Source organism: Hakea prostrata, chromosome 8, assembly GCF_041222555.1.
Source record: "Hakea prostrata isolate BN-2017 chromosome 8, UWA_Hpros_2, whole genome shotgun sequence".
NCBI classification, from domain to species: Eukaryota; Viridiplantae; Streptophyta; class Magnoliopsida; order Proteales; family Proteaceae; genus Hakea; species Hakea prostrata.
Genome location: NC_142607.1, coordinates 42117431 through 42145428, shown reverse-complemented (window position 1 = coordinate 42145428; position 27998 = coordinate 42117431). Strand labels below are relative to the sequence as shown.

At 37.2% G+C, this 27998-nt stretch overlaps 1 protein-coding gene across 1 annotated transcript; it reads left to right on the top strand.

The window, feature by feature from the left end:
- Window positions 1–27788, top strand: LOC149007982 (DEAD-box ATP-dependent RNA helicase 20-like). Its single transcript, XM_089167359.1, has 15 exons — window positions 1–460; window positions 3584–3676; window positions 3774–3938; window positions 4084–4179; window positions 4879–4953; window positions 9330–9491; window positions 10404–10484; window positions 12186–12284; window positions 20066–20161; window positions 20239–20370; window positions 20517–20591; window positions 26388–26477; window positions 26580–26654; window positions 26944–27206; window positions 27442–27788. Exons 1-14 carry the CDS (start codon window positions 176–178, stop codon window positions 27118–27120), a joined length of 1701 nt encoding a protein of 566 aa, XP_089023485.1. The 5' UTR covers window positions 1–175; the 3' UTR covers window positions 27121–27206; window positions 27442–27788.
- The last annotated feature ends 210 nt before the right edge of the window (window positions 27789–27998 follow it).

Below are 27998 nucleotides of genomic sequence, written 5' to 3'. Positions count from 1 at the left end.
TTTTTTGTTTTTGTTTTTTCGATTTTTCGTTTTCACTGTCCCACACTTACTCGCTCGCCTCCATGCTCTCCTCAGGCTAAACTGCCTAAACCGTGTCTCATCCCTGAGAGAGTTTATCTCCTTACGAAGAATAAGAAGCCTGGAAAGACGCTGAGAGTGAGACGAAGAGAAGAAAATGTCTTATGTTCCACCTCACCTGAGGGCAACCTCTGCAACTCGTAGCTCCATAGCTTCAAAAACTGCATCTGAAACCCTAGGTTATGATCAGAAACATTCTTCTTCAAGTCCTCATTACTCTCTCCTTCAGTCCAAAAACTCTTCTTCTTCTATCTCCGGCTCATCAAATGCGACTCGTCGGACCTCCAGTTGTCTCCCACCTTCCAGAGCTCTTCCCGTGCCTGAACCTGTTTTTCAGCAGTGGAAGCCTTCAGAGCGCGTTTTTCGTCTCAAGGCTGAACAGGTAGATCACTTCATTTGTTTCTACTTTTCTTTTTAATGTCCTTTGGAATATGCCTAGGAATAATAGCTGTAGATTTAGGCCAACCACCGTTGTCTGGCGTTTTTTTTACTGTGTTACAGCTTTCAGCATCTATTGTTGGTTTTTGGTTGCATTTGGTGGTTGATGCTGTAAACATTTTCGACATTTTTCATGACAGAATTGAATTCTTGGCTTGTTTCTGAGTATTTTTCATCTGGTTCTTTTGCTTCTCCTTTGAAAAATTACTCCTCCAGCTGATGCATACTTCCATTGAGTTTCATTCGTGTTACGTGTTTTTCTTAATTTTGCTTCTCGCAGACTCGCAGTGTAGATTATAATTCGAACCTAAATATTCTTATCTTGGATGTGCTTACTATATAAGTGCTCTAAAATTTTGTCCTGTATCCATCACGCACGTGTTATTTTGGACAGTGTCCCTGCAAATGTTCCCTTCTTGAAGATAATTAGATGGAGATAACCAATTTGGTTTCTTACTGACAGTGGTTCTGGTTGTCTACGGGGCAATATTTGGTATATATTTTAAACTGATCTTCACATGTAATGATTGAGAAAATCTCACCGTAATGTGTTTAAATGTAGCTGCAATGAGTGGAAGTTTGTCCATCCTTAGAAAGTTGGGAGGATTTATTGAGTGGTGTGGCATTTGACAAATCCGCACCCTAACTCTGCAGGGCAAGTATTTTAATTTGGCCTATTTCTGACATGGAGGAGGGTCTGCTAGTTGTTGATCCACATGATGGATTATAGATAATAGTGTTTATGTTATTATATATATAAAAATATTATTTTCTTTCATTGTTCTGAGTGGAAGTTAAACTCCTATGAAACTAGCGTAGGAAAGGCATCTTCATAGTAATGGTAGATCTCAGCAATCTCATTGCGGTAATGGTAAATCTCAGCAATTTCATAGAGGATGAAGACACTGGTGCAAGGAATGTGGCTTATACTTTGAAATATCATGTTGTAAAATCCAATAGTTTCTGTTGCTCTCTTTCCTATTTAGGTGATCTAACTGCATCAGAAAGTTGTGAAGTAAAGAAGTACGATGGGAGATAGTAACGAACTTAGAAATAGAATAACCAATTGTAGATTTCTGAATACAACTGTGAATAACTTTGTGAAGAGAACTGGCAAGTCATTGTAGGAAGTATTCCTATAGAGGGGGGCTGATGGAGTCCTGGGTGGTATCAAATTATTAGTGGTACTGTTGAAACCAACTTGGGATGTGCTTGTACACCTGCAGCGACATTTATTGAGAAGTAGTAGCAGATTCGGCAAGAGGAACTGTTGTAGGAATGGGCGAAGAAGCAAAAGGATCATGACACCAGCACTAACAAACTGCTTTTATGACTAAATCATAACGCCGATAACTATTTTGGGTGCTAGCATAATGAAGAAACACATTTGGTAGCATGCAATAGATTATTAAAATGAAAAACCACAGATTGTCAAACGCAGCAGATGGCATATGATCTATCAAATAACAAGCAGTTTAATATCACTCTAGTAAAAGTTTTTCATTTTTTGGTAAAACAACTATGCTAAAACTTGGAACATGCATATAAATCATTCAAGAGCATACAGCTTTTGGTTAATGTTGTTTCTACCACTTAATGTATACAACTAGTTTGATGCATAATGCCATCTTCAGAACAATTCAGATTTAACATGGGGTATACCAAAGCATTACCATAACCAATTTTTTTACTTGATGCATCAAATAAAGATCTTATTTCATGATTTAAGTGATTAAAATCATCTAATATGAGCCTCCTGCCCAGATTAACCATACAACAACAACAACAACAACAACAACAACAACAACAACAACAACAACAACAACAACATGGATTCTTACCTTCCTATCAGCTTTGTTTGAGGCCATACTAGATACAAGGCCTAAGCTATGCATATCCTTTCTCACCACTTCTCTTAAGGTTAACTTAGGTCTGCCCAAGCTCTTCTAGTTCCTTCAATCTGGATTATATCGCTTCTCTATATAGGGGCATTTACAGGCCTATGTTTGAACATAGCTGTGCCGCCTCAAACGGTTTTCTCATGGCTTATCATTTATCGGAGCTACTCCTAGACCAGCCCTTTTATAACCATTCCTTATTTTGTCCTTCGTAGTTTTTTTGCTCATCCATCTCAACGTCCTCATTTCTGCATCCTAGATCACCCCTATTACTAGATCTATATTTATTTAAGATTAGTCTCTTTTATGTTAGATGTTTTTATTTAAACCAAATGCATAGCTACTTATCGTGGCCTTTGACCTCTCTAAGCAATAGCGTCAACACTTAGGACTCACATTAGCATTAAGTCAGCCTTATTTCACTCCTTGACGGATAGGAAAGAGAACTTGTGAAAGAATGCAAGAGGCTTCATCGGAATGAACTTGTATTACACTAAAGCTTCCTTATAATGCTTGAATGTTCACTTGCTTGATGTCTTGGCCACATGAGGTCATCTCTATTTATGGGCAACTCAACCGATGATGGGATTAGGATTTTGCCTACTGTCTTCCTTTCTAGCAATGGGAGTAGAACTTCCCTACCTCTTTTTGGGAGGTTTCATGCTGCATGGAGAACTCTATAAGTCTTGTCCTTAGCTGTTTACATTTTACAAGTTTCTTTAGAAGCATTAAGCTTTTCTAGAACTTCCTTGCTTATAGAGGTTCTAGGATATGTTTGAATTTTCTTTTAAGTGTAGAGAGTTCTAGTTCATGGACTTGGTCTTAAACATTGGTTTAAGTCTGGGGGAGGCTACACTCCTAGACCTTTGTTGTGCTGGCTGTGACATATTGCTCTATTGCCGTTTCAGTTGGGACACTTCGATTCCATGTTGGCGCTATCGGATGCTCTATCTTTTGAGCTTGACTTTCACATTAGCACGTACGGATGTGCAGAGCATTAAGTTGAATTGTTTACTCTCTATTTAATCAATATGCTATGGAATGCTATTTAATATTTGCTATTTACTTGTTCACCCCAAAAAAGTTGCTATTTAGTTGGCATGAAAACGAAACATGTAATTTCTCATGGTATAATTAGTGAATTTGACATGTTACCCACCCAAAACCAGATTGAAGAGGTTCGCTTGCGATTGAATGTTGATGTTACTGTTCCTTCGGATTCTCATCCTGCACCAGCTCCAATTGAGTCATTTACAGATATGGTATGAGTTTCTATGGATTTGAAATTGAGATTAATTTGAGATTTTGTTTGTCGTTTAGGTAAAATTTGTATACTAAGTACTAACAGATATTTTCTAGTGCTTGCATCCAAGTATCATGAAAGATATTGCTTTTCACGAGTATACAAGGCCAACTTCCATTCAGGCTCAAGCAATGCCTGTTGCTCTTAGTGGAAGGGATCTCCTGGGTTGTGCTGAGACTGGTAGTGGCAAGACTGCTGCTTTCACTATTCCCATGATTCAGGTTGTTTTAGTTATTAATTTGTTCCATGCCATATGAATTTATTATGCTACATGAATTGTTTTTGGTTGTTTCATATTGAAACCATGAATTGAGTGTCTACTGCATGACTAGTGGTTTTTTTTAATATTCACTTATCAACATGCAGCATTGTTTGGCTCAACCCCCTATTCGTCATGGTGATGGTCCTCTGGCCTTAGTCTTGGCACCAACAAGAGAGCTAGCTCAGCAGATAGCGAAAGAGGTGAGGGAGCTTAACTTTAGGGCTTGTTTGGTTACTTGACTCTGGAGATTTCAAAAATCAAGAGATTTCAAATCTATAGATTTCAAATTTATGGAGTCATGATTCATAAAATTAACTGTTTGGTTAGCCTAAATCTTTGGAATGAAATATGTAGATTCATTCTGAAAAAACATCTATGGAGTCATGGTTCAGATGTTTAGCGCTTTTATAATTGGGATGAAATCTCTGAATTTCACCTCATACCCATAAATCTACAGATTCACATTTTTAGTGTAAAAAGGTGAATCCCTAGATTTCATGAATCTAGGGATTCACACAACCAAACGGGTATAAATCTCCCATTTGTGAATCTAGAGATTTCAAATCTCTGGATTCATGTAACCAAACATGCCCTTAATTAGTCTAGAGTACTGATGATATGACTGTTTAGTTGCGCCTGGATGATGGTGTTGAAATACATTGCTAGATGATGTCATTTGGTTCAGAAACCTGTTCTAATAGTGTTACACTTCCAGATTGTGCCACTTGGATTTCCATGATGATGATCATGACAAGTCTGGCTTGGAGCCTTGAATTTTCTCTGACAGAATTTTTCCATGGTCTAAATTATTACCCGATTTGGGGAGCCACCTTCAAAGACTCAAGATATATTATGTTTTCCTGTCTTATTGTTGAAGAATAATTTTTGGTTCTTTTCAGGTTAAGGCTTTTAGTAGATCTCTTGAATCATTCAGAACTGCTATTGTCGTGGGTGGAACAAACATAGCAGAGCAGGTACCTAATGGTAGCTAAGGCAGTCCTTTCTTTTATGGCTATGACAATTGTTTGTAATTTAAGAATGCAAGAAAATAGGCGCAGGGCACAGTATGATCTGTAGTTACATGCAGTCTTAGGGAGGTGAGTGATTAAGTTGTCACTCTCAAAAAAGCAAAGTGCAGTTATAAGGGAAGTGTCTCTAAAATACTCTAAACTAGCAAAAGTTGTAAAATAAATTCTAAAATCTATCAGTATGATGCAACGAATTAGGAATACTAAAATTGACTAAGATAAATTTCAATTAAAGGAATCAATTGCAATTAAGACCCACCATCAAGTTAGATGAAATGCATGATTAGCATATGAAAATTTGCATGTATTATGTCCTAGGTCTATCAGAGATGCTGCAAAAGAGCTAAAATATCCTGTGAGTAGTGCATTTTCAGGGATACAAATTATAAAGTATAAACTATAAAAATTATAGTCATAATGGTCTAACAATGACTAAAGCAGCAATTATGCATATTGTCCAATGGGATGACATGCATAATATGGTGGCCAACCATTTTGAGTCCTTTAAACTTATGTCAATTAAAACATAGACATGTTAATTCTTCTTTTTATTCTTCCCCCATGGTTTCATGCATTTCCAAGAGAATGTATTTAGTTAGCCATGGTGGCAAGGGGATAATAAAAAAGAAAAAAGAAAATAATCATGAAATAAACTAAAATCAAAGAGTAGGAAGGATGCAATGTGATAAGATCCTTATAATATCTTGGAAAATTAATACAAAGTTGCAAGAATTAACAAGATAGACTCTGGTTTCTATGGTGCCAGTCACCCCCACACCTCACAGCGGTGTCCCTCAGCCTAAGGCTGCCTAAGAAAGCTCTCATAAAATATCCCTCCTTTTCCTCCTAACATCTTACCCCTATTTATAACCCCTAATCAACCCTAATTATCTTTCTCTCTCCTCAATGTAGCCTATCTATGATCCCGGGGCTCTATCATTCCGGCCCCTCGAAATCACCTTGTCCTCAGGTGATGGATTATAACTTGGTCGTTACATGTTTGCCACGCACTTGCTGTTCCACATTCTGCACACCACCTCCTTGGAATCCAATAGATGCAATAACCACATAACTCCAAACAACCCAATGAAGAACCTTGGAACTGCAGCTGATTTAAAGAATACACCAAGATAGCTATTGGAACCGAATCAGCTGAACAGCAATAACATATGGACCCATACAGCCCGCCTGCCGTGGGCGTACGTTTCTCTCGACACACTGTCCAACCAATGGAGTCTTTCGCAAATAGAGTGCCTACACACTCCTCAAGGTCGCCGTCGATCCTAGGGTAGCCTCGCTACCGCATGAGCCACTGCAACTTTCCTCTTGACTGTGAGCAACCGTTGGCGGTGTTGGATCGCTAAATCAGGTGCAGGTTTTAAAGAATAAGAAGGTTGAACAGAGTAGTTCCTAAAATACCCCTGTTTATGATGTTTGGCAAATGGGCCATTTGGTTTTTGGACCCTTATTTGCTTGGGCATTAAAGCAACTAATGGACTGGGCCTCAAAATATAACACATGATCAGCTGTTGTCTAGCATCTTGACCCTTGAGTCCATAAAATAAGTGAGTGGGCCATTGGTCTTTTGAATTAATTTGGCTCCTTGAGGCCCACACTTCTGACTTTGAATCTTGGGCACGTTGCTCAATTTGACCCAGCTTAATAGGCCCTAGTACTTCTTTTTTAACCTTTGGGCCACATCCTATGGATTTGGGCCTTTGGGTAGTCAGGTCTAAGTGGGTTCTCAAGGCCCATTCCATGGGTTTATTACACAGAAATAAATAGCCCAAACGGCCCAGGGGTCTAATACACTTGAACCACACTTTGACTTGAACCGCTGGTTCAAACCCTTTCTTCCTCTTTACTTCACCTACGATCCTTACCCTCACCATCGCCCAGATTGTCACTGCTGAATCTGGAAAAATCGATTTCAGCTCTTCCTCAACGAGATTTCCAGCGATCAATTTCCCAATTTCCTTACTTTCTGTTGTCAATTGTAATATTTCCTTCCTCTTCAAAATTGTAAACAATCCAATCAATTCCTCAATTTCCTTATTTGTTGTTGTCGAGTGTAATATCTCCTTCCTCTTCAGAATTTTAAACAATCCAATCAATTCCTCAATTTCCTTATTTGCTGTTGTCGAGTGTAATATCTCCTTCCTCTTCAGAATTGTAAACAATCCAAAAAAATCTGCAAACGATTTCACCATCAAATCTAATTTGGTAACCAAATCTTGGAGATCTATCTCAATGGGAAACTGAATTACTATTGTGCTATAAGGTTTCCACCATTGTCGGAACTGAAACCAATCCACGACTGCTACCGCTTCCTCCAGCATAATCCAAGGAGGCTTCGCTGGAGCTCTCGCTTCCCCGTCGTCCATCACATCGGGCCGATGTGGCTTCCACATCTCTCCATCTGTGAGGGCTTCATCTTCTTTTTCTTCTGCTGCAAACAACCCCATCGGAACTTTTCTGCAAAAATACAACTTGCCCGACACTCGAGAGACTTGCTACTATCCACCATGCCATTTGTCGTGCATGCTAAGACTTCAATTTTCTCATTGGACTCCAAGGTCCAGCAGCAAGCATCGTTAAATCTACGTGCACGTGAATCTCTTTTGATTTCATAAGTTCAGTAACCCTTCCAATCTTCTTGCCTTCACCGAAATCCACTTTCAGAGCTTCTTTGATGCAAGACCAATTGAATTCAGACCAATTCTTTTGGTACACCCAATCTAAAGCGTCCCCTTTAAGGTGTTGGAGAGCCACATTCAACTTTCTCTCCTCCTCAATTTGGTGTTCCTAGCAGAATAACAACACTTCAAAAAGCCACTCTTCCACATTGCCTTCGCCGGAAAACATGGGCAATCCGGTGTCCATCTATTCCCGCAGATCGTCACTGCTCTGATACCAATTGATAAGATCCTTATAATATCTTGGAAAATTAATACAAAGTTGCAAGAATTAACAAGATAGACTCTGGTTTCTATGGTGCCAGTCACCCCCACACCTCACAGCGGTGTCCCTCAGCCTAAGGCTGCCTAAGAAAGCTCTCATAAAATATCCCTCCTTTTCCTCCTAACATCTTACCCCTATTTATAACCCCTAATCAACCCTAATTATCTTTCTCTCTCCTCAATGTAGCCTAATACTATGATCCCAGGGCTCTATCACAATGATACTTGATGATGAATGCAATTTCATAATAAAAAGCTTCAAACTTTTGCATCCAAACTTCAATGCAAGCTGCTTCAAGTGCAGCCCCAATTTCAATGCTTAATTACAGTCGCAGCCAAAAAGGAAAAAAAATTCCTATACTAAATTAATAACTATGTTAAAAAGAGATATGAAAGAGAAGAGGGAACAAAGTATGAGAGAGGAATGTGAGAGAAAGAGGCTAATTAGAGAGTGTCAGAAGGTTAAAACCAAAAAGGAGCCAAAACTTTGGCTTTATATAAAAAATTAAGGGAGGTTGTACATCGATATAAGGAGTGAAATAAAGAAATTCATAGGGATTTGAAGTTAGTTATGTTGAGGGAGAGAAGAGGTAGAATTGGAGAAGGAATAGAAAACAAAAAAGAAAAAGAAAAAAGAAAAGAAAAGAAAGGGAGATCTGTTAAATGTGGAAAACGTAATGGTGAGAGAGGAGTGAGAAAAGAAAAGGATTTAAAGAAAATACAAAAATTATCTTCTATCCTAATTTAACCAAAAGGGTTTTCCAATTGGATCTCTCCATCTTGACTTGCCCCAAGAATCAAAGTCGTGTTTTTTTAAATTGCAAATGATACGAGACCGATATCCAATATGTTTTGACAAACTCTCCATTTGTCAAAATTATGATCATGCCCCCATACTCTTCTTTTAATGGTCCAGCTGACTACTATGCATAGAAACTTATGTTCTTCCCCGACTAGATGTTGACTTCTCTCTTAATGCTTTCATACCCTTGAGTGTTAGTCATTTGGTTCAAGTTATCTATGTGTGGCTTGATCCCAAAATGTCTTCATCTCTGTCCATTTAGCGTTGTTTCCGCCGATCATCCTCTAACTTGTGGATTTGTAAAAACCAATATTATGTTGCAGCATTTATCTAAAATAATGAACAGAAATCAATAAATAAATCACTGATAAATGTATAACTTGGTATAACATCATCGTCTAGCATTTCAAATAATTGTGAAAAGGGAAATATATGGAAAAAAATCCCGGGTTTTTTCTTTTATGTTCTCTGCTCTAATTTCTTTGTTCTCTTCATTATCTTTTAAGATACTTCACCAACTGATTTCTCTCTCAACATTTGTTTGCTTTCTATTCTGATAGAGGTCCGAGCTACGAGCTGGTGTCAGTATTGTGGTTGCCACACCTGGAAGATTTATTGATCATTTGCAACAGGGAAACACCTCCCTTTCTAGAATTTCATTTGTTGTTTTAGATGAGGCTGACAGAATGCTGGACATGGGTTTTGAACCACAGATAAGAGAGGTATGTAAAATCTTGAACCAGTGACAAGAAATGGACCCAGTTATTCCTTCAGGCTTCTAGATTTCTATTATGTTACACATGCACTTTGATAAGCTCCCTTTGCGGAGCAGTGAAGAACTGAAATAAAGAAAATACAGCAAGAATGAAATCAGGATTACCTAGAGTGAAGCTGTAGCCTGCAACTAACACACAACTTAGTTCTTCCTTCTCTCCTCTGAGTTCTCCCCTTCCCCCCATATCTGAGTTGCATAAATGAATTGATTAGTCTGTCCAACCAGTGCTGTCCACGTGTGCCTCTCTTATTCTCTCATTATTATTGGATAACTGCTCCTTAATGAAGATAACTTCTGGGTAGTTAGCTAGCAGCAAGCTTGATTCCATGAGTGTAAACTCTTGAAATCAGTGGCCTGTTACACTTTAATTATCGCACTGTTATCTGTCTTGCACTGCCTCCCTGTTGTTGGAGGGTGGAGTGTAGCAATATTTTGAATTCCACCATTTAAGTTAGTTTAATTAATGTTACTTTTCTTTAAATCAAACAGCTATGTCCTTAGGAGATGAGTATTGTAGTGTGTAATGGATTTCAATGTTCTCTCTCTTCCTTCATTTGTTTGACTCCCTTAGCCTTAAAAGGGTGGAAGTGAAAGAGAGAGATAGACCTAGCATATGATCATCTACTGCTATGCATACTCAAGTCTTTTCCCTTTTAAAAATAGTATCTATATGATTATAGTTGCGGCAAGAAAATGTTATTTTTTCCTTTCTGTTTCTTTCCCCCTAACTAAGTGCTGAATATGTTGTATTAAGGAAGGTAATACCTTCCCTTTAGTGCCTTTGTTTTTGTTTCCTTCCTCCTGGCAGTATTTGTTTTGTATCCAGAACTTATCATATACATTATTGATTTTGCATTAGGTGATGCGGAACCTTCCAAAAGCACATCAAACATTGTTGTTTAGTGCAACCATGCCTGTGGAGATTGAAACGCTTGCACAGGTGATGCTACTATGCTAAATCCTAGTCTTTCTTTTGCTAATTTGAGGCAACTTTTGGAATCTAGTAATTGAAGAATGAAGTGGATATGAGTTGGGAAGAGAAACAGTGAGTAGGAAGTTTGTGGTGGGTGAGCTTTGGCCCCACATGTAAGTTGTTGCGGCTGCAACTAGTTGGTTACAGGTTCAAACATGGAAACAGCCTTTCCTGCGAAGCAAGGGGTAAGGCTGCATGCATTTGCCCCTGTGGTAGCAGGAGCCTTGTGCACTAAACCACTTTCTTATTTAGAGAAATGGTTTTATATTCTGAGAAGTTTGATTGGTCAATAATTTTATTTTTTACATGGAATTTTCTGCGTTTGGTAGAACACAAGACCAACTTTCTAACAAATCCAAGACTGCTTAAGTTGGTATATACTGCTTAAAATTGCTATATGGATTAAGGGAGTTATGTTCTAGGCCAACCATATTTGATGTGCATGAATGCTTATCAAAATTGCCTGGGATGAAGATATTTAGTTATAAAAATGAATGAATGGTTTACCACCCTTATGTTTTTTAGCAATGTTTTACCAATAAAATTTATGGAATTTTATGACTTCGGAAAAACTTCAGCCTTAGATTGTGGGGTTCAATTTTTATCTTTTTCGAATTTGATCATTTTAATATTTTTATTGGATTCAAATAGGGTAGTATTTGGTTGTTTATGAACAGTAAACATTTAAGTTATTTGATATTTGGCATAAATAACAAGCTGTTCACTACCACAAAGGTGACAGTCACCTAGGAACACCTGGATGCCTAGGCCACGCTTAGTCAATGCCTTGACAACTATTTTCTAGGGTAATGACTGTATTATTCTGGATGGTCGGCTTGGTCAAATTACCATCAGCTTCACATATGAGATATGCCTTTCCAGGACCTGTTTAAAATATCGTGCGTCCTTCAAAATAAGCTCCCACATGCATTAGTTGTAAAACTACTGTCTGGATGAACCCACTACTGTCTCTCTTCCACTTCAACCCAAGATCGAAAACACCCTTGGAAATCCATGATTTTCTCACGGATGGGTCCTAGCCAAAGACGACTGTGAATCAAATATGCCTTTTCTAACTTGTCTCCTTGCCTTTCATCAAGGGTATAACTCCTTTTGTGGCTTAATTTGGGTAACCTGTCACTTGCTTTTAGTGTGTGACTTGAACTTTTTAATGTGTACGTCTATTTGGTAGTATTTGAAGTTGAATCTAATAGCTGTGCACTTGACTTTCCTACATCATATGGTGTTTATCAAGTTTGCTATCTTTGATGTCTTCTTGCTCTATAGGCCTTGGTCTGTCTAAAGTTATCCTACGTCATTTCCTTAGACCTGAAGTACCTTAAATTTCATTATTCCTCCCTTCTTGTATTCTACAAGAGCAAGTAGTTCGTGTCAAATGGTCTCCCACACAAACACACGGGGAAAAAAAGGAAAACCCACCCTGGATCATAAGAAGATCTTAAGTATTATGCTCATATATATATTGCTTCCCTGCCTGATCCTGCCAATTCAGTGGAGGTTGTCTGAAAGTATGCAGCATATAAATAATCTTAGTGTCGAAACTTTTGAAATTCTGAGTAACCTTTCATGGCAATTGAAACTGTTTTGAGTACTTTTTTGCTTATTTTCTCTTTAATGACAAGCCCTTGTTTTTTGGTGTAACTGTAGGAGTATCTAACTGATCCTGTCCAAGTAAAAGTGGGCAAAGTAAGTAGCCCTACAGCAAATGTAACTCAAATATTGGAGAAAGTCTCTGAAAGTGAAAAGGTTAGCTTACCTTGACGCATCTGAAAGTATTACAAAGTTTCAACTTTTCTGCTTTCTATACTACCTTGGTATGTTCTAAGGATATTCATTGCTATGATTAATTGACTTCTTGTACCTTTTCAATCCCAAGTCTGTTGCCAAAATATACCTTGTTGGAAATGTCGTCTAGTTTTGCTAAACTTTTAAGGATTAAATTGAGATGAAGCATGTTAGATACCTTTAATGGTGAATTTCCCCCCTCCTTTTTGTTGATCTTTTGCCTTCTTGTTATAGTGATCTTGTCTGATATGTGAAAACCTATTTATTTTCCTTTTAAAATAATAATAAATAAAGTAAAAACTGAAGCTCTTATCTTGTCTTTTATGTTCTTTAATAGCGATGTAGTATCATTTTCCCCAATTTATTGTAATTTCTATCCATATGTTAGTGATCTTGTTTGGAGCAGGTATTGAGCTACTAAGCTTATTTATTTATTTATTATTTTTTATCGTGTGAAGGATTGGTAAAATATTTCATTGATTATCTTTGAATGCTTGTGGATATGAAATGAGATAGTTAATATGTAGTTTACTCAACCAAAAATCTGATGAATCAATCATGATGGTGGTACATAAAAGCATTTATTGAACTATTTTTGTCTTAGAAGACTTGCATGAGGGGTTAGATTATGTCATTCACAGTGTTAAGATGAGTAAATTATTATATTGGAAATGAAACCTTGTTTTTCAGAAAAAAACTGGTGTAGGGGTACAAGTTTGGCCCTGGTGGCCCTGACCCGTCCTGTCCACCCTAAGCATGAACAGGGTTTGGGCTTAAGATTTTGGCATTGAGGGTGGGTTTGGGCCAAGTGTAGGCTTGGGATTACTGTTTGTCCCATTTTGGCCCTGATCATCTTGTCTTGATTCTGATCCTGATTTTGGCCCTAATCTTGACCCTGATTTTGTCTTTAATCCTGATCCTTACATTGATTTGATCTTGACCCTAGCTTTCATCCTAATATTGAGCTTCATAATGACCTTAATCTAAGCCCAAATTTTGATCATTTAGATCCAATAAGTCCCCTTAGTTTTATATTATTATTTATATTTCTTTTTTTGTTGTCATTGAGTAAAAATAAATGATTTTATTTTTTTATTTTTATTATGTTATGCTAGAAATAGATTAAGTCATTTGTTACATCCTACATTCTTATTAAATATATTTATGTAAATAATTGTTGACTTACGTAGAATCAAAACTCTAATCCGATTTATTTTGGGTGCTTTAGAGTAAAAAATTCTAATTCAACTAGGGTACATTTTAAAGGCCAAAAAAATTTAAGGTCACAAATCATTACTCTTAACCTTGGGGATTCTACGGTCAAAATTCCCATTAAACTATTCTAGGTGCTTTTTAATGATCGTTGCACAAAAAGTTTAACTGAGTATAAATATGTGTACTGGCCTCATACTATAAATAACAACCAAAAACAAATTCAAGTCATTCTTGCACTCGAGCATAATTTTTATAAATCGACAATCCTAATTTGAAAAATCTAAGTTAAATTTCAAAAGAGAAGGTTATTAAGAGAAATTTAAATGACATGAACTATAGATTAATTTTTTTTATATGACAATGTATTACAAAAGTATTTTTAATCATATTAATTGTTGATGAAAAATAACCCCCTCGGCCAACAATGATGTGAAGTATCTAATATTTGCTGTGCATCTTTTTTTATTTTTATTTTTATTAATGAATCAATCAAGTGAACATGAAATCAACTTGCAAAGAAATTGACAAATAAATCATTGCTAGAATGTAAATTTTTTTTAAAGTAGGAGTCTTATTTTTCTATCCAGAATTGGACAAAATTATTGGTATTATCCCCCCCCCCCAAAAAAAAAAAAAAAATTGATTTGGAAAAATAAACCTATACTAACCTTTGTTCTAAGGTAAATGTTATTTACATTTTTACTTTCTTATAGGTAGAAACAATTGGGTTTGTGTACCCAAAAAAAAAAAAAACAATTGACTTTGAATTTACAAAGTATAATAGATACTTTATGTCATTGTACTGGTTTTTGTCTTTTAAAATGTATTTTGTTGGTAGGGACTACTAAGGGTGCAATTGACATTTTGATTTGTTTTATGTTAACATTAATATTAGAAGTCAAATCATGAAGTGCCACTGATATGTCTATATATATATATTATATGTGTGTGTGTGTGTATAGAAAACTCCCATTTGCACTCCTTTAAATTGTTGTTGTTGTTGATATAAAATTCTAGACATTAACATCAAGTTGTATTTGTTAGTCACTTAACTATATAATATGTTTGTAATAGACCAATATTTTTATATATTGGATGGTTTAAATTGAACAAGAAGTTAGATTCAAAATTAACAAGTTAGATTATGCATATCAATTATATATATGATTCAAATTTGATCAAGGACAATGATGTGTTTAGGGCCAATCAGGGTCAAGGATAGGGTCAGGACCAGTCAAGGACAAGGATAGAATAAGGGCCATCAGAGATTGGGCTAAGGCCAATCAGGTACAAGGACAGGGACAGGGATAAAATAAGGGCCATCAAGGACAAAGACAGGGTCAGGGCCAATCAAGGTTAATCTGGGTCAAACTGTCTCGACTTGGGCCAATTAGGGTGGGAATGGGCTTGTCTTGACCCTATAGAGCTTAGGGTCAAGGACAAGAATTCTAGGCTCTAAATTAGGGCCAAGGCGGGAATGAGTTTAGTTAAAAACATAAAGGGCTGGGATTGGGATTGGAAAGCTCGGTCCAGCGGCCCAGCCCGTCCCTGTTGCAGCCTGCCTTGACATTATTTTGAACTCAAATCATGGCAGATGATTTAGATTACCAGAAATTTAGAAAGAGAAAGTAGGCGGTAGTTGGCTCAATATGCTTGTTGGATGTTTTGCCATGTAATCTGGAGGATAATATTATATGGATATGTGATGAATTCGTTGATCATTATGTTATATGAATAATCATTATCAAAGTGCTCTCTGGACTCTACACAGACTCATTAAACAGTATATGAAATGTAAATCTAATTGAAACTTGAAAGTTAATATTTTTAACCTAAATATTCTTGTTTTTTGATGACATTGACATGGTTGTCAACTTTGTCATTGACACAATGTAATGTTTTCTTTGCTATGCGGCTTTCATGGCTGGATGTTGGGTCCATGTGATGGAGGACCTCACACCATCTTACTAGTCAAATTTCTTAAACAAAAAAACTAGTGCCTGAAGTAGCTATAACAGAAGTTAAATGTTTCATAAAACTATAGTTATATGATGCCTGATTTATGAAATCTTGGTCCATTTTTATTATTCTGTGTCAAATTTCGGGTTCGCATTAAAGCATAGTCAAATTGTTTCCTGCTGAAACTTTACCACTAAGATGCGGTGTCAAGAACCATTAGTTGCCACTTTGCAAGTTGTGACTGACATCCCAGGTTTTCTGATCTATGATTGAAAACGTTAGATTTTATATGTTGAAAGAGACATCCATTAATTTATCCAACCTCTATCTTTCTGTTACATTAGGTTTCAATTCTCAATGCTTGTCTTCTACAATTATAGGTGGTTCAACACATGTGTTGCCTGCTAGTTTGTTACTGTCTGGTGTGTGCTACTTAAAGTTAGAATCCAACCATTTCATTATGCTTGGCATGATCTTTGTAGTCTTTGATAACATTTTTAAATGCATGCAGGTTTTTGCCTGCTGCTTTTATTGATGCTAATCTGATCTTACTTGTTTACTCCATTGTTATGTTTTTAGCTTTTTGTATGGTAATAAAAATCATTGCTTTGCTTGGATATGCAACTTATTTGGTACTCTAGGTGTGTCCATTCTTTCACCCCTTTTTATTTCTTTGAGTGAGTGTGTGCATGTGTGTCGGTGTGTATTCCCTTGCCATTCTAGATTGTCAGGTTGGCAAACCAACACTAAAATGTATCCTGCCAATCACCTTTTCATGGATCCTTATTTGTTCTGATTTCTTTCCTCTATTCTCATGCCTTTTTCACGATGTCCCTGTAAGTGATGTTGTGATCATGGAAGAAAATTCGATCGAAATGGTCGAAATTTCGACCAAAATGCCTGCAAAAATCCAAATCGAAACGAAATGTAGTAGTAGGCACGAAATGTATCCATATCGTTTCGTATCGACCGAAATTTCGACCATTTCGACCAAAATTTCGACATATCAGCATTCTAACTTGTTTTTCCTTAGCTTTTGTTGATTTCTATCCCATTTTCACCTAATTTTCACTACTCCTTTGCCTTCAAACACCACTTTTGCTCATTTTTTGCCTCCAAACACCTCCTAAGCCACAACAGCTACAAAGGAAACTCCAGCAACAATAGAATATGAAGCATGAGCCACACCCAACAGTTCTAAACTTCCCCTTTTTTTATTTTTGTTTTGTTCATGCCTTAAATGATCTTGTATTGCCTTGAAATTAATATATGTTTAGCCTAGGACTATGATCTATAATTGTGTTTTGTTAAACTTATCTTTTTATTATTTGCTACCATTTTTTCATTTTTTATTTTCTAAAGTTATGTATTTTTATTTTATGTATATATGATATATAGGCTTTAGCTTAATATATTTGAGACACCATCACTTGATCTAGTCGGTCATTTTATTTTGTTGACTTGTTGTATATGTAACCGTTCTACTAAACAATTCATGTATGTTGTTGATTCTATGCATGTATGCAATACAGTTTGCACTTGTCGGAACCAGTCATTTGTTAGTATACTTGAATGATAAATTTTCAATAGTTTTGTTTTTTACAAAATACTAGTTCCATTGTGTTTATTATGCTTGAAATAGGTAGTATACAAGAATCCAAATCATTTTGAGTCCATATGAGGCCCGAAATTGAAGTTCCAATTTTCAGAAAAAGTGTCCAGTTTTGATCGAAGTTTCGGTCGAAGTTTTGACCGAAACGTCGAAGTTTCGACCGAAACGTCGAAATTTCGGCCTTTTGCAAGGTCGAAATTCCTGTTTCGGTCGAATTTTCTTCCTTGGTTGTGATCAAAGCTCTGATTTGGCAATAAGCAGTCAAGAGCATGAGGAACTTTCTTGAAGCCTAAAAGTGTAGGATTAGTTAGCTTTGTGAAACATTGGAGCATTAGCAAGTAAGAGCTTAGAGATTTAGATGTTATGAGGCAAAGGATAAATATTGCTTGTATCCAAGAGACAAGATGGAAATATAACAAAGCTAAGGTGCTGGATGACTTCAAATTTTGGTATGCAAAAGATCTAAGTGTAGTGAGCATAATTGTGGACAAAGATCTAAAGATGATGTAGTTGAGGTAAAAAAAACTGGGGGACATGGTTATATCCATCAATCAGGTATTGGAGAAAGAGGTTGTCAATACTATTTGCATCTACGAACCTCGAGTAAAATTTGATGAAAGTAGTAAGCTTCAATTTTGGGAATATCTGGGTGATTTAATGTAGTACCAAGATGAATCATTTATTTTTGGAGGTAGAATGAATGGTCATGTCGGGAGGGACCATCGGCTTATGAAGGAGTCCATGGCAATTACTAAATTGGGAGATGAACTACAAGGGGACCTCAATCCTATTGTAGTTGCTTATGATATTTCCATTGTGAACAGTTCTCTTCCCATAATAGAGGAGATAAAAGTAGTGGTGCTAATCATACTAGTCAAAGAGTTCTTCCTGACAAATAGGTAGACAGAATCTTATGTGAGGCTTGTAAGGTTTTCGTTGGTAAGAGCTTAGCCACCCAACAGACTGCTGGTTCTGGTCCTTCTGGATACGTGCCTCAATGCAGAAAATTGGTTTTCTTTCTTTTGTGATTTCCAGCGAGGGCTTGAGGGGGGGGGGTCCTGTTTAGCCTAAGATAAGTTGGCAGAGACTAAAAGGAGAGTCACTAGGATATTTACTGATAATGTGGGACTTTGAGGAAGACATTAATATGATTTGGAACAAGATGATGACTTGTACTAGGAGGGCTGCCAAATATGTTCTAGGGGGGCATGGTTGGTTACATATTTATGGATTTAGAATTTTTGAACCTCATATACTCTAAATAAAAGTAATTAAATTCAGATGATTACTCTTATTGACCTGATATGTAACATTAGCACTCCTGGACAAACAAGACTCATTTCCTATATTGATAGAGGATCCACAATTAATATGGCCATAAGAAGCCTTATCCCAACTGAATGAGTTTGGTACATGGATCCTTGCCTTGTAATCAGTCTCTCTTTGAGGCCATACTAGATTCATGGCCGAAGCCATACATATCCTTTCTCACTTTCATAAGGTTATTATAGGTGTGCCCCTATCTCTTCTAGTTCCTTCGATCTGGATTAAATCTCTCCTCTGTGTAGGGGCATTTAAGTGCCTCCACTCAACGTGACCGTGCCATCTCATAGCTTATCATTCATCGATGCTGTTCCTAGACCAGCTGTAATGTGATCCTTCCTTACTTTATCCTCCTTAATTTTTTTGCTCATCCATCTTTGCTGCCTCATTTCTACTACACTGAGTTTGTCTATATGATGCTTTTTAACAGCCCAACACTTTACACCATACATCAAAGCTGGTTGTATAACAATCCTATAGAATTTCCTTTAAGCTTGAGAAGAATATGTTGATTACACAGAATCCCAGACACACCTCTCTATTTCATCCACTCTATTTGGGTTCTTTTGGAAACATCATTCTCGATTTCTCTATTTATGACTGAGCCAAAGTACCTAAAATAATTACCTTGCGGAATCTCTTTCTCATTAAGTTCCACCGCCTCATTGTCTATCTGATCATGATCAAAGTCACACACTAGATTTTCCATCTTCATTCTATTTTGTTTTAAACACTTTGATTCCAAGATTGCTCTTCATAGCTCTAACTTGGTAATAATCCCTACTTGAGTCTTATCTACTAAAGCATTAGAAAAACCATACACCAAAGAACCTCATCTTGAATGTCTTTGGTTAAATAATCCATTATAAGTGCAAATAGTTATGAGCTTGAAGCTGTGCCTTGATGTAATCCAATCGTAATCGGAAATTCACCACCCTGACCCCTCACCGTTGTTACACTGGTCATTGAACCATCATACATGTCGTTAACTGTGTGTATCCATAACTAACAACCTAATAAAATACTAATTCTCGTGCATGTTATTTTGATTTATGCTTTGGGTCCAACTTTCATTCTAGAGGAAGTTTGTGGTTGGTGTTAAAGGTGGTATTCGTTCGTTTGTCTTGAAATGGATGAAATCTACTCCTATATTGCATTCAAAGTTCTTTCACACAATCTGTCTTCAAACAGATGAACACATCAAAATATTTAACATAGAAAGAGAAAATAAAATAGAAGAAAAAAAGGCTGCAAGCAGTCCCGTCTTTTGTTCCTGTTGTCAGTTGCTATCTGTTGCTTTAACTGTTCTTTTCCTTGTTACTGTTCCTCTATTGATGAACCTTTTTTTAGTTGTCTCCTTAAATGGGTGTACCCAGTGCACGAGGTTTCCACCACTCTGGGGTCTGGGTACACAGACTTAACTAACACTGCTTTTGCTGCAGTCATCTCCTTCTCTATTTAATTGTTTTGTGTTTATGGCTAATTGATTGATCTGCGTCTTTTAAAACAGCCTTGCTTATTCTGCATAAAGTGAAATCTATTTATGCTTCAGGAGTATGTAGAACTTCTGTTGATCGTGGGAATTGTTTATTTGCTTTAGTAGGCTGAGCTATAATATTAATATTTTGCTCAGGTTGACCGCCTTCTGGCTTTGCTCGTAGATGAGGCTTCTCAGGCAGAAAAATCGGGCCATCCTCGGCCCCTGACCATTGTTTTTGTTGAGAGAAAGGTACTGTTTATGAATATTCTACTTAACATTATTTAATGACATAAAAACCATGATTATGATTGTATTTGCCCTTCCAGACTAGGTGTGATGAAGTCACAGAAGCTTTAGTAGCGCAAGGTCTGCATGCTGTTGCTCTTCATGGTGGCCGCAGCCAGAGTGAAAGGGAGGCAGCTCTGCGTGATTTTAGGTCTGGTGCTACCAATATTTTGGTATGTTCCCTTGTGCAGCAGAGATTTGGTCTGGAACTTTTAATTGGTGACCAACTGTATCCTTATTTGTAGCAGATTTGGTCAATAACTCTTAATTGGTGACATGCTCCATCCTTATTGTAGCTTGTCTTGTGAGCCCTGTGCAGGTTGCTACTGACGTTGCTTCTCGTGGTTTGGATGTAACAGGAGTTGCTCATGTTATTAATCTAGATCTTCCAAAGGTATATTTGCTGCAAGCAAAAAGCTTTAGTTGTCACAAGTTTAAATCTAAATTCTGATAGTAGGACTCTTGCAGGTTAGCAGAGAAACACTCGAAGTTCTTCACAATCTTGGTTTTCTTTCCTGGAACCTGTGGTTTCATCTGCATCTTAGGAAACTCTTTTTTCCTATTCGTCATACATCTCCTTGGAATTCTGAGTTGAAACCTGTGGAAATAATTGAATCCTAGATGATAAATGTGACCCCTAAGCTTTTTATTTATAATAATGTAAAATATACAAAGTTACATAATTATCCTCACTAAACAACTGAATAATAATAACTTGAACCACAACTTATAATTAAACCAAACCAACCAACACTCCTCAAGTTGAGGCGTAGATGTTAATCATGCCCAACTTGCTCAAAATAGAGTAGAAGTCCCCTTCCTTCAATCCTTAAGTAAAGATGTCAGCTACATGATCTCCAGATCTCACAAAAGGCATGCATATCAACCCTTGTTTCAACTTTCCTTTGATAAAAAAATCTATCTATCTTAATGTGTTTTGTACGATTATGTTGCATTGGATTATTGGCTATACTGCTGGTAGCCTTGTTACAATACAACATCACGAGACTTGTAACAGGAAACCCAATATCTTCTAATAGACCCGTCAGCCATAAAAGTTCACATACTCCTCGAACCATGGATCTATACTCGGCCTCTGTACTAGACAATGACACCACATTTTGCTTTTTACTTCTCCAGGTTACTAGATTGCCCCCAACAAATGTATATTATTTTGATATTGATTTTCTGTTGGGTGAACTAACCCAATCAACATCTGTATAAGCTTCCACTTTCAAATTATTTGAGGGTGACAAAAGTATTCCCTTTCCTGGTGTGGACTTCAAATACTAAAGTATTCTAGTAACAACTTCATATGAGTTGAGTATGGATCATACATAAATTGGCTCACTAGGCTTACTGAAAAAGCAATATCAGGTTTGGTGTGAGACAAATAAATCAGTTTTCCAACCAATCTCTGATATCTCCCTTTATCTACTGGTACTCCCTCTTTGTCTTTAAGCTTAATACCTGCTTTAATTGGGGTATCCATGGCTTTACATCTTAACATTCCCACTTCTGAAAGTAAGTCTAGGATATACTTGCGTTGGGACAAATAGATGCCTTTTTCAGACTTAGTGACCTCAATTCCTAGGAAATACTTGAGTTTCCCTAGATCTTTAACCTAAAATTCCTTGCGAGGAAGCTCTTCAGCTTTTGTATTTCTGCCCAATCATTCCTAGTGATGACAATGTCATCTAGATAGACTATAAGAAGTGTGATGTGAGTTCCTGACCTTTTCACAAAGAGAGTATGGTCAACATTACTTTTTTTTTTTAACCTGTCTATGTCACGGCCTTTTGGAGGCATCCAAACCAACACTGGGGAGATTTCTTCAACCCATAAATTGACCTCTTCAACCAATAACCTTCCCTTTTGTTTTGCTATCAGATAATCCATGTGGGATTTCCATGTAGACCTCTTCTTTCAATTCTCAATGCAAAAATGCATTCTTTACATCTAATTGATGTAAATCCCAATCTTGATTTACAGCCACTTATAACAAGACCCTTACTGTATTCAATTTTGCAATAGGAGCAAATGTCTCTTGATAATCAATTCCATAAGTCTAAGTGAACCCTTTTGAAACCAATCTAGCTTTCAATCTGTTGATTGAACCATCCATGTTCTGTTTTACCATGAAAACCCACTTACAACCTACTGGTTGTTCCCTGGAGGAGGAGTAACCAACTCTCAAGTCCATTATTCTTCACAACTTGCATTTCCTCTACCATTGTTGCCTTCCAATTTTTATCAGCATTGGCTTCTAGCCAAGTCTTTGGAACAGATGCAGTAGATATAGGAAGATATGAAGGCTTGGTAGGAGTCGGACAAAGAATCATAGGAAACATATTTAGCTATAGGATGCTGAATACACCATCTGATTCCTTTTCTAACAGCAATAGGGAGGTTAGAAGAAGATACCTCAGGATACTTATAGGACCTAAATTTGGATTAGGAGATTGGAGTGGTGACATGTCAACCTTCTCTACCTACTGTTGTTGACTGGTTTTCTTCCTCTAATAGGTCTACACATCCTTGCTTTGGTAAATTTGCCTTTGAAAGACCTCAATTAGTGTGCCTTACCAAAGTGGTCTCCCCCTGAATAGGATCCTCACAAGGTTCAGAGGGGGAAAGGGAAGACTGGGTGTTTCCTTGTATGCTAGCCAAATGCTCCCCCTATTTAGGAATCTCTTCCTGAACCTCTAACTGGGGCTGAATTGGGTTTGGTTGGTCTCTGTGACAGGAACATCCAAAGTGGGAAAGAACACCTCTGCTCTTGAAGTCTTCCCCTAGAGAGGTGTATAATAAGGAATATACTCGTTAAAGATGAAATCTATGGATACTATTGTCCTCCTCAAAGGAGGATGGTAACATTTGTAACCCTTTTAAGTAGCAGAATACCCCAAAAAAATGCAGCGGAGGCCACGAGGTTCCAACTTACTCTTGTGGATTGAAGTTCTGGCATAACACAACCAAATATCCTTAGAGGAATTATATAGGAAGATGTCCCTTGAAGGACCTCACTAGGGCAGTTGAAGTCAAGTATTCTACTAGGCATCCTATTCATGAGGTATGATGCAGTGAAAATTGGGTCACTCCAATATTGGTCGGGGATATTCATGGCAATTAGAAGAGAACGAGCAATCTCTAAGAGATGTCTGTTCTTCCATTTGGCCACTCCATTTTGGGCCGCATTATCAATACAAGTAGTCTGGGTGTATTATGCCGAATTAGAGAGGTATCTCTGAAATTCTTTTTCACTATACTCAGTTCCATTGTCACTTTGAAGGACCTTCATAGTAGCATTGAATTGAGTTTTAACCATGTTATGAAAATCTTGAAAACATCGAAAAACTTTACTTTTTTTTTGTTTTAAAAGATAAATCCATGTGAAGCGAGAATGACAATCAATAGAAGTAACAAAAAAACAATGGTCAGTAATAGATATGCGTCAACAAGGCCCCCACAATCACTATGAATTAACATAAAAGGAATGAAATTTCTATTATTATGAGAAGACAAATAACTTGAATGAGTTTGTTTAGCAAAAAACATAAGCTTCACAAAAAAATTCCTTATGACAAGATGAGACTAAATTGGGAATTTTTTTTCTTAGAGTTCCTATAGGGGGATGGCCTAGCCTACGATGCCACTGGTGGAGGGCTGGCAAGTTGACCTGATGAGGAGTAACAAGCATAGTAGAAGAAGAGGCTCCATTCGATTTCAACAAGTAGAGTCCGTTGTCTAGTTTACCATGTTCAATCTCCTTTCTTGTTACCAAATTTTGAAAGACACAGTAGGAAGGAAAAAATGTTACCTTACAATTCAAGTCATTGGTAAGACTATTAATGGAAAAAAGTTTAGTAGAAAAAGATGGAACATGTAGAACTGAGGACAAAGAAATGGACAGTGAATGCTGTATGGTTCACTTTCCAGCAATGGAAAAGTAAGAGCCATCAGCTATACGGACCTTATCTTTCCTTGAGGTAGGTAAATAATTCAAGAAAAGACAAGCAGAACCTGTTATATGGTTTCTCGCTCCAGTATCAATAATCCAGCAAAAACTAAAGAAGCATGGAGCCTTTAAATACGGTACCTGAAGTAGCAAGGTAGGAATTCAAATGTGCGGTTGACGAGGCATTGGAAGAGGCAGCATCAGTGGCAGCGGTAGAAGATTGTAGAATGTGCATCAGAGCAAGCAACTCTTCCTGGGGAAAACTGATATTTGGAGTAGGTGCTGTAGAACTGAATGATGAGCTTTGGGTTTACCCTTCTTTTGAGCCATTTTTTGTTCAAAATTAGCAGGTTTCCCATGTAATTTCCAGCATGTGGCTTTGGTATGATAGGGCTTGTGGCAGTGCTCACACTTAACTATATCTTTGATTGATTCTGTTTTGGACACCATACTCACACTTTGAAGAGCAGATTTTTCCACTTTTGGGTTATGTAGTGTAGCCAGACGACTCTCCTCACATTGAACAAGTGCATAGGATTGTTCCAGTGTAGGAAAGGGAGAGCGACTTCAAACTTGTACTCGAATCTGATCATATGCCACATTTTATCCAGCCAAAAAATCATACACTCGAATTTTGTCAACATATTTCCTGTAGGCAACAAGATCATCAGGATTAGTAGGTTGGTAGTCACCATTATGGTCTTACTCTTTCTAGAGAGACTGTAATTCAGCATAGTTCTGGGCAACTGTCAACCTTTTTGTGTGGTTTCATGAAGTTTCTTTCATAGCTTATAGATTTGCGCATCATTCCCCAACTGTCCATGAGTCTCTTTAGTGGCTTTCCAAATCTGGGCTGCTGATCCAACAATGAATATCCCTTGGCGAGATTCGGATGCATGGAATTCAAAAGGAACAACATGATAAGAGATGTGTTTGAAATCCACTTATCCTGAAGAATGCTAGTAGTCAAAGGTTTGGTTGTAGTGCCCATAATATGGCTGACTAGACCTCTCCAGTAATTGTCAAATAGGTAGAATGAGACCAGATCAAGTAATTTGTTCCATTGAACTTAATAGAGAGTGATGGAAGGTTGGGATAATTTTCATGACTTGTTGGAACTGCAGAAACATCCGGTGTAGTCATATCTGCAGTTCATCCAAAAACACCACAAAAAAAAAAATATTGAGGAAGTAAAAAATCGAAGTCGGATTGATCGAAACAAATTCTGATCAAACAAAACCTACTGAAAATTCTGATCAAACCTGCTGAAAAAATCTGATCAAACCTGCTGTTCTTCAGGCTTCAAACTCTTTTAGAAGAATCTAAAATATTGCAGGAGGATGTAAGATTTCAGAAAATATTTCTCTGATCAGCTGTAATTTTCTGATTCAATTTTGCTGTAATTTTCTGATCAATCCTGCATAAAACCTGCCGTTCTTCAGTCTTCAAACTATTTTAGAAGAATCTAAAACATCACAGGAGGTGGAAAACTTCAAAAAATGGTTCTTCATTGCAGTAGAGAAGATAACAGCATCAAGGAGGGGCCAATAGTAAGAAAGAACCCCAAAGGAAGAAGATGCAAAGGAGAAAGGAGAGGAGGAAGATGCTGTCAATGGCGGAAACACAGAGAGCCGAGGTGGAAGGAAGAAAAAAGAAAAAAGAAATCAAGAAAGAGAGGCGGAAAAAAGGGAGAGAGAAAAAAGAAGAAAAATTTTTCTTGGTTTTTAGAACCCCCAGAGGAAGAAGAAACAAAGGAGAAAGGAGAGGAGAAGATGTTGTCGATGGCAGAAACAAAGAGAGAGAGAAAGCTGAGGCGGAAAAAAAAAGGAATGAAAGAAAGAGAAGGAAAAAAGAAAAAAAAATTCCGTGGTTTTCGGATTCTAATTTTCACTTGGCTTTGATGCCATGTGGAAATAATTGAATCCTTAGATGATCAATGTGTCCCCTAAGCTTTTTATTTATAATAATGTGAAATATACTAAATTACATAATTACCCTCACGAAACAACTGAATACTAACTTGAACCACAACTTATAATTAAACAAACCCACAAATAAACCAAACCAACCAACAAAACCCTTTTTGTCTGCTGTCACATTTTTATGGTGTAGAGTTTTTTAAATCTAGTGTTTCTCCTTTAGACAAAATTCAAGCATTGCCTTTCACAGTCATGAGTTTACACTTTCTTCTTAAAAAATAGCCTCATAACATGCAATTTTGTTACTTGATAGGCAATGGAAGATTATGTTCATCGAATTGGAAGGACGGGTCGTGCTGGATCTACAGGACAGGCTACTTCATTCTATACCGATCGTGACATGGTGAATTTTCTGTCGTTTGCTTCTATTTTTCCATTCCATGATGATTCCATTTATTCATGCACTTGGGAATAGTGATTTCCTTATGGTGTTCGAATCTTGCAGTTCCTTGTGGCGCATATAAGGAAAGCAATTGCAGATGTGGAATCTGGAAATGTAGTGGCATTTGCAACTGGGAAGGTATGTCTTTCGTTGCAAGGCTTTTTTTTATTTCCCCTTCTTCACTCTTATGTACCTTTATACCACACACTACCATTTCCTTTTGCCTCCCTAACAATTTGCTTTCCTGAAGTAGTGCATCTCTTTTTTGGGTGAATACTTTAGTGCATTTCTCAAGTTAGATTTTAATTCCTTCTTTTTAATTTTCTATTTATTCTGTATCTCTTGTCCTGAAAGAACAAACTCACTTTTATCTGCATACTTCTGTTCCCGACCAATGGTATGTTCACCTTTACTGTTGTCATTTTAGGTTGCGAGAAGGAAAGAGAGGGAAGCTGCAGCTGCACATAGAGAAGCAAGGCTTTCAATATCGAAGCTCTCTGTGCTGGGTCCAACATCAATAAACGTTGAGGACAAGTACAAGTATATGCTAACCCCGACAATCATGAAGAAAGAAGGCGCTGCTGATGATGCCTGGGATGACTGAGATAAAATCTGTGGACTTGATCTTTCCTCAAAGATGTCTCATGTACTTCATGCTTGAGGCTCCAACCATCATTTTCAATGGTTAAGGTTCATCTCTCCTCTTGTCTTTTAGATGTTCCTGCTGTTTCTACGTGGTTTTGGGGTTTCTCCTTTCCATGTCCAGGTTACTAGTCATAGATCCAATGAACTTTCACGAAAGCTTTTTTTTCTTTTCTTCTTTCCTTTTCAATCGTAGCTCCTGACCTGGTTAATGTGTGCTCTTGCATGCTTCTGGCTATGTATTAAAAACTCTGGTTGGTGAGAATAAATTTGTTTTTTACAGGTGTAAACTTGTGGCTTGGGGGGACTTGCAGAGTATTTTGATTAGAAAGCAGATGTTATGTAAGTTCATCTGCGTTGATATTTTAGTCTGAATTTTCAACTAATTTTTGTTACCATGTAATCAAGGATTAATCTTTAGATATTATGGAGGTGGTTAGTAATAGTGGGATTATTATGTTCAGTGCATGTTGTGGTTGGATCTTTAATTGGTGAAGAAACTTGTCAGATTGGTAGCGTAGAAATTTGATCCCTTAATATTCAAAGATGCATAGAAACACAAAAAGTTGTTTCTTTACTTTGAACAGGAATGTTATTATAATGTCAAACGGTGACCGTTTGACCCATTGCGAGAGGTGCACGCGCACCGCTGGGAACGTTTTTTTTTTTTTTTGTCTGATGTGCAGAAACATAACAACAGAAAGATTTCATCATATGTGTATTAAGTAGATGACTAAGCGTCCTAGTAGCCCTATCATATACCTTAAAACTCTTAACTTGAGCTGCTGTCTTTCTGGAGTTTGTACAATGTGAAGCAAAGAAGGTATGAGCGCGGGATCT

What these genes read in the sequence shown, in the direction of transcription:
- LOC149007982 (XM_089167359.1), top strand. Translation starts at nt 176, where the DNA reads ATGTCTTATGTTCCACCTCACCTGAGGGCAACCTCTGCAACTCGTAGC. An exon ending in AAGTCTCTGAAAGTGAAAAG is followed by an intron (nt 12,285 to 20,065) that starts GTTAGCTTACCT and finishes TATTTTGCTCAG; the next exon opens with GTTGACCGCCTTCTGGCTTT. An exon ending in TCTATACCGATCGTGACATG is followed by an intron (nt 26,478 to 26,579) that starts GTGAATTTTCTG and finishes CGAATCTTGCAG; the next exon opens with TTCCTTGTGGCGCATATAAG.